Here is a 7836-nt window from a genome sequence, read left to right on the forward strand (position 1 = left end):
CCGAACCGAAAGATCGCGATACACCACCCACGATACGAATCGCGGAACTCTCGTGGCGTACCGCGGTACTCTCAGGCCTCCTGCTGCCCATTGTTGAGGTTAATGTCACTTATCTTTTACTAACTAATCTATTAATTTAATCAATTTTATTTCTATACATTTGATTAAATTGTATTGGTAACGACTAAAGAGCTTTTTAAATGCTGTTCTAAATATTATATTCCAAAGTTACTGTTTTCCAAGTGCATGTCATGTCACGTGACTTGGGAGTGAGCGTCACACTCGGTTACTACTGCATACGCAGGCTGCTCCGCCATGAGATTGCAGATCCCACGGACACATTTAAGTCTCTTGTGTGGTAACATTTTGGTTTTCCAGTGGAGTACAGGAATAGAATTTGTGTCGTAGACAAAGCACACACAATCTGTCGTAACTGTTTCTCAAAACGTAGCTTGTACGACAGGAAACACGTCTAATATGCAAGCGCATCTCCGGAGACATCTCCCCAACATTAATATTAGCGGCACACGTAAGAAGCCTCAAAAACAGGAAACTTTTCCCACTGCTACAAGCTAACTCTGACTTTGCTCAAACAATTACATAGGCAATAGGTGTTTTCATGGCACAAGATATGCAGCCGTTTTCCGTTGTTGAGAATGACGGATATCATTCATAACTCATACAAAAATGGACCGACACTCAGTGAAAACATGCCTCACAGACATAATAAATATATCTATAGAAAGCTGTAAATGACTACTAAACGAAATAAAACAAATCTTAAACAAAAACTCTCATTATAATCATAATCTGTGAAGATCTTGTCGGCGCATCTAATGAGAAAATCGCGAGACAGGCAACTTCATCCTTGCGACACAGACTCAAAAAACGCTAGTTTATTAGTAAATAATTCAAATATCTCACTACTATTTACCAGTCACATTTATGGTAATTACTTTTGCCAGCTCTTTGCGGCAAGCTTAAGCCTATTGCGTGTAAGGCAGAACTGTTTAGCTGCGCTGCTGCGGGACACCGTCGAGTCGCTCTTCACAGGCGCAGTAGCGCGGTCTCACGTTGTTTCCACCAGCGCGGCAATTTTGTTTCATCACTTATTAATGGATGTCTAAAATATAAAAGTAAGGAGAAGTATAAAAAAGTGGTTAGGCCCGGCCCGCATCTGAACTATGACGTGAAAATTGGTCACAGAGAAGCAGTTAGATGTGGCATCCAGCAGTGATGATCCTCCAGCAAAAAAAGGCTGAACTGTTTGGAAAGTTATTTCCAGTGGAGCAAGGCACTCCTGCACCCTATAATGTTTGTCATATTAAATGTCTCCATATCAAATGGTGAAAGATACTTATATATATTTTACTTATAATATATTTAATTTTAGTTTACTCAGATAAGCTGACTGCACTAAAGAGATAAATGTTTTATTCTGACTAGTCTACATTGGAAGTATTTATTATTATTTTTTTTACTCTGGTATGCTGACTGCACAAAAATGTGAAGCCAGAGTTAATAAAGAAAAAGACAAGTTATTTTTGTTGTTATAATGAAGTTGAATGAAGTGAATATTGTTCCTTAGCATTGCTGGTAAAATGACATGCACCCTGCAACCACAGCAAACCGAACCGAACCGTACCGAACCGTGGCTCCAAAATCGTACACCGAACCGAACCGTGCCATTGGCGTATCGTTACACCCCTATACAATATACACAAATGAGAAACATCTCCAGAACTGCTCTGAGTCACTTCATGAGCATCTGACCGTTCCATCTGAGTAAAACTAGTGTCATATCATAAACACACAAAAGTGTACGGTTATTCACAGCAACCCATCAAAATAAAAGTTCTGTTTAACTTGAAGACATTGTGCCAGAAATATATAACTATTATTCAGTAGACTTTACATAGTACTACTACAACTACTTTTTCTGCATTAATTAGGTAAACCGGAACCGGAAACACTTCCCATAACACCCTATGTACCTTCTACATCATTAGAAGAATGGCATCTACGCTAATATTAGTCTGTTTCTCTCTTGTTCCGAGGTCACCGTGGCCACCAGATCCAGTCTGTGTCCAGATCAGAGGGTCACTGCAGTCGCCCGGATCCAGTCTGTATCCAGACCAGATGGTGGATCAGCACCTAGAAAGGACCTCTACATCCCTGAAAGACAGCGGAGACCAGGACAACTAGAGCCCCAGATACAGATCCCCTGTAAAGACCTTGTCTCAGAGGACCACCAGGACAAGACCACAGGAAACAGATGATTCTTCTGCACAATCTGACTTTGCTGCAGTCTGGAATTGAACTACTGGTTTCGTCTGGTCAGAGGAGAACTGGCCCCCCCAACTGAGCCTGGTTTCTCCCAAGGTTTTTTTCTCCATTCTGTCACCGATGGAGTTTCGGTTCCTTGCCGCTGTCGCCTCTGGCTTGCTTAGTTGGGGTCACTTCATCTACAGTGATATCATTGACTTGATTGCAAATAAATGCACAGACACTATTTAAACTGAACAGAGATGACATCACTGAATTCAATGATGAACTGCCTTTAACTATCATTTTGCATTATTGACACACTGTTTTCCAAGTGAATGTTGTTCAGTTGCTTTGACGCAATGTATTTTGTTTAAAGCGCTATATAAATAAAGGTGACTTGACTTTTTTTTTTTAAGGAATAGGGCCTAATCACACAGCATTTCCTTGCTTAAATTTTAACCGTGAATCCCTTTTGATGGCCTTTTTTTAATTTTCAATAATTAAAAGATAAATGAAATTAATATTTTATGCCTTCATTTCATAACCAGAAAAATCTGGCATTTTCAGAGAGAAACCTTGTATCTCCATAGTGAATAGTTTATTAGTTTTTTTTTCAACACTGTTGATGATGTGAAGTAATTGTTTCACCCTAGTCTGTGGGTTTCACAAATACTTCAATGAAAACTGTGACTGGAGTGTCAGCAAAAGAAGTACTGCACGCTGTTTGGAGAGGTACAGGGTAAATAAAGAACCGGTTCTTTGACCAACTGCTGCAGTTTGTTTACTCAAGAAACACTCGCTCTATGAAGGCTAATGTTTTATGTATTTGAGGAGCAGAGAAGAATGCCTTATTTGCCATCTATTCATAGCCAATACTGTCTTAAACAGGACTTCATCTGTTATAACAGAATATTTTGTTTAAATGTATTTGATAAGAGGAAAAACTGAACGCAGACAGGGAGTAATGTGCTCAATGAACTCAAGCACTTCTCAATAAACATATAAACAGCTGGTCTTTTGGGAACTGAATTAATTCTATTATCAGAGGTTGAGCAGAAGACCCAGCAGCTCTCAAACCTATTCCTCACATTTGAAGAAATGCCTCCTCCTTTTAAAACTTCAAGTCACGCAAAGCAGATTTAAGTGTCCTGGTCACTCTGAGCTGCAGTCTTCCTGTCCTTTGGATCAAGGAGATCTCACAGTTTCTGATTATTGAGCGTTTCCATTCACTGCTCGATCTTGCCGTGAAGAGGGGAAAGTAATCTGCTGGAAACGACGGGACGGCCGCAAGCAGAGCCATCTGGAGTTCATCTGGGGTCTCTGTGACCACAGCCTCGGTTCACAAGCAGAAAACATCGAGAGTTTCACTCGGAGCTGCATCTAGAAACGTTCCACAAGCAGACAGTCTGAATCATCTCACTGACTGAAGGACTGAGCGTTAGAGGCACGACGAGGAAGCTAAGAGATCATCATTAAAACACAGCCACAAGCACAGGAAACAGTCAGCGTGGAACTACGTGACAGAAACTTCATTCTCACACGGCTGAAAACACAACCGTTAGACTCAAACCCACCGCGACGTGCAAGAGTCAAACAGCTCTGCTCAGACTGGCTGGGGATCTTACTGTACCTCAGCACTTACAACAATATAATCTGAGTAGCTGAACACGTATCGAGTAGGGCTGTGTGATTTTCATGCGCATCTCGTTAGTAAAGGTGCTCCTGTGATTAGAAGTACATCTCCAGCATGTGTATTCAGATCAGGGTTGCCAGGTTTTCAAAACAAATCCTGCCCACTTGCTTCTCAAAACTACTCCAAAACTAGCCCAATCGCATTTACAGGAGGTTCCCCGATGAAAAATTGCATCCCGGGTTTAAAAGAAAAAATTTTGCCGGGTTCCCTTGGGAAAATTTGCATTTTATGGGCTAGACATCACGTTATTGGTATTGGGGTCTCTTCAACACGCGGACATGAAAAACAACCTTGGACTTGGCAACACTGATTCAGGTGGAGCGGCATTTACTACACAGAGCCGTAGTCCACCGACAAGCTACACAAAATCGCTTTAAAATGAACCGCCTCCGATTTTGAAATTGATTTTGTGTGGATTTTCTGTCAACTACGGCTCTATGAAGTTAACACGAAACAGTGTTATCAAGTCTGCGGTTGTTTTTCACATCCGCGGGTTGAAGCGACCCCAATACCAATAGCGTGATGTCTAGCCCCTAAAAGGCTAATTTTACCAAGGCAGCCCCCGCCAAAAAAATTGATTTTATCGCCCGGAACGAAATGCGATTGGGCTAGTTGTGAGAAGTAATTGGGCAGGTTTTGTTTTGAAAATCTGGCAACCCTGATCTGAACGCACCTTTACTGACAAGATGCACATGAAAATCACATTTTTTACACAGCCCTAGTGTTGAGTGTGAAGAAAGTGTCTTTCTGCTCACGCTTCTCTCCACACGCACTGTTAAAGGAAATCTGCCATCAAGCCATTCGAACCCAGAAAGACTGACTCACATTTATTCCTTCAGCAAAATCATTTTCCAAAGTAACAAATGAGAGACGTCACAAGCAATCGGTTCATTTCAGTCTGAGAGACTGGCAGCAGCGAACCGTTTCAGATGCTTCAGTCCGATTTGGACTAGTTCACTAAAAAGTGTGCAAGATCCAGTGAGATACGTTTGAACTCGCCACAGACAAACACAAAGAGTACTTTCTTAAAGAACTTTACATGTGTTTTAAACCGCATTTTAAAAAGATGTTCTTTATCTTGGACACTTTTACCACTGACTCATAATTGTCTGTAAATAAGTTACATTGTAGTCACACAAAGCTATCCTACAACTACTTTATTGCACTTTTTATATATTCTGGAGTTTGACTTTATTTTTGGATGATCTAGCCCTTTAAAACAAGACAACAGCAGATGACTGAACCTCTCGGGAAAACTAAATGAGCATTAAAACTGATGATAGATAGATGTCATAAAGACTAGGACACAGAACACATTTGCTTCCGCAGTAAAATCTAATGCACTTATGCCATTTGTAGTTAAGTTAAATATTATATCATAATAAATCCTCAAAGAGCTGATTTACATTCACATAATAATCTAATGCAAAGCTGAGTAAGCAGAAGGAAAGCCCATAATTAGACAAAACTGCTGTGTTTGTGCTACTAATGACTCACGCTAACAGCCTTTGAGAAACGATGGGACTGCATATACTAACACAATCACATCAGAGTATCATGAATCATAAATCATATCACCCAGTGCAGAAATACTGCTTTCCAAACATATAATGGTCTAAAAACATGTGACTCTGTGGATCTAGAAGGATGTGACCGCACAGGAGCTGTCTGTGAATGAATGACAGGGTCAAGACTTCAGATACATGTGTCTGAGAGGCTGTTATACACAGTGACAGATCATATCAAATAAAGTTTTAATGCAGCCCTTAAAAAAAAAAAAAAGACTAGGCAACCAGAGATGAGAACTGGACTGCTCCCTGTAAGAGCAGAATAAAGTCTTGATGAGAATAAAAGAGCTCCTGACACAGAAGGTCTTTTAATATCAGTGTCACATTAAAAACATCAGGTGTTAAAACTTACTGACAGAAAAACAGAGCAACAGACAGCCGGTCCATCACACTGAAGGAGGACACCGCTGGTCTTCAGCGGCTCATTACCTGAGGCTTCACGATCTGTCTGTTAATCAGAGAGCTGAAGACTTAAAGGATTTCAGAAGCAAAGCCTTCAACATTGTGATGCTAAAGGATCCCGGAGAGGTCACTTCAGTTCATGGTAACTGCTCGGCAGTCCTTGAAAAGAAGACTGGTCACACACCTTCACATGTGCACAGCACCATGAGCATCAGCACACACTTATGCAATAACACACCAATAACTGGCCTTTTCTTTATTGATGGCTGTAAACAAGAGCATCACTACAGCTAGTGTCATGTCTGAACTCTAGCGGTTTTACCACCCTTCAGGGAGTTTTATGATTATTTTAGGAGATATTACATCCAAGAGTCTGAAAACACACTGAAAACCTGGAATTTTAAGAAAACATATCCTATTTAAGTCTCTGCATTATTAAGTGGCCGCTAATCAATAAATACGTGAATGGGTCAGATTTATTTCCTCCCAGCGAAGCTCAAGACACTCTCTGCATCATCTCAGATCTGCAGGATCTCAGACTCAACATCCCACAGTCAGCTTTCACTCAAATTGTTCTGCTGGATATGAATAGCCTATGTAGTAGACAACATTAAATATTAATAAAAAAAGAAGTATCTGAAGTAGTGTTTACAGAATTATTTGTCAAACAGCTGAAATCTGCCTTCATCCACTGCTCCATCAGACAAACAGAACCAACGATAGATAGATAGATAGATAGATAGATAGATAGATAGATAGATAGATAGATAGATAGATAGATAGATAGATGTGGCACATGTTTGAGACGCATCTGCTGGTTCAGACAAAGGCCGCTGTGAGGCTCGCATGTGCTGCAGAGCTCCACACGGCGGATCCTCGATCCTGATTGGCTCTTCTGCCGAGCGCAACATGTAGCACAGGAAGGAAACTCCGCTTCCAGAGCAGAAGGCCAGAGAGGAGAGCACTGCTACAGCGCGCTCATCCACACAAACACACACACACACCGGCACCCGTCGCACCTACCTGCAGCTTCTGCGCCGCCGTGAACCGCAGCTCATGCACGAACGGGTTTCTGAACGGAGGCGGCAGCTCGCGCTTCTCCTCTCCATCCGCGCGCGTCTCGATCAGCCTCATCCTCGACGAACCCCAATCAATTATCGTCACCGATGCGCCGCTGTCTGCGTACGTCAGCCTCGAGCGCGTTATTATCTAGCGGTCCCGGAGCTCGAGGAGGGCTGCGGGATTAGGCGGAGCATGTATTTGAAGATAGCGCAGCAGCAGCAGTCGCTCAGTCCCGCTGGATGTCATGGAGGGGCAGAATCAATCCTGCCGCGGTGCGCACGCGCGGGCCGCTCCTCCTCCGCTCACGCCACAAGATGATGCTCCGCCGTGACTGCGCATGCGCGGATGCTCCATCCGCTCCGAAGAGCGGCAAAGGTTGAGAGCCTCAAGGATCCTCTCATGGGAAATTATGTTTGGTTTGATTTTTAAATTCGGAAGATTCCTTATCTTGTAATAGCAAGTGGCTGTGATTGTACTCTCCTGACCATCGATGAGAAACACAGAGCAGAGTAAACATTGGACATGCAATATATGGACCCACAGAGAACACCAAGCCATGTCTATTTATGCTACACACTTCCTCGATTCTAAAACAGTTTTCTTGTGTGACATTATAATTGGCTCCTGCTGCTTGTTCTGTTTCTATAGGTCTGAGAAGCAGACACAAGTATAGGTCTCTGCAGGAAAGTAATGGGAGTTACGAGATCAAGGTGTTTTTTACACCATGATACTTGATTGGTTGATGTAATAGTGACGTTAGGGTTAGGGGTGGGGTTGGGTAAGGTTGATCATTTAGATTGCATGATTCAGAAACACCCAGCAGTTTCAAAACACCCACCTAGG

At 42.2% G+C, this 7836-nt stretch overlaps 1 protein-coding gene across 1 annotated transcript in view; it reads right to left on the bottom strand.

Annotated features, from left to right (window-relative positions):
• The window catches only part of LOC113078852 (lysophosphatidylcholine acyltransferase 1-like), a 42535-nt gene extending 34927 nt beyond the window's left edge, over window positions 1-7608 (bottom strand). Inside the window, exon 1 of the mRNA XM_026251159.1 lies at window positions 6955-7608. Coding sequence (XP_026106944.1) covers window positions 6955-7065 — 111 coding nt within the window. The 5' untranslated portion in view covers window positions 7066-7608. The remainder of the gene's footprint in view (window positions 1-6954) is intronic.
• Between the last annotated feature and the right edge of the window lie 228 nt (window positions 7609-7836).

This window comes from Carassius auratus, unplaced genomic scaffold (genome assembly GCF_003368295.1).
Source record: "Carassius auratus strain Wakin unplaced genomic scaffold, ASM336829v1 scaf_tig00026875, whole genome shotgun sequence".
Classification (NCBI taxonomy): domain Eukaryota; kingdom Metazoa; phylum Chordata; class Actinopteri; order Cypriniformes; family Cyprinidae; genus Carassius; species Carassius auratus.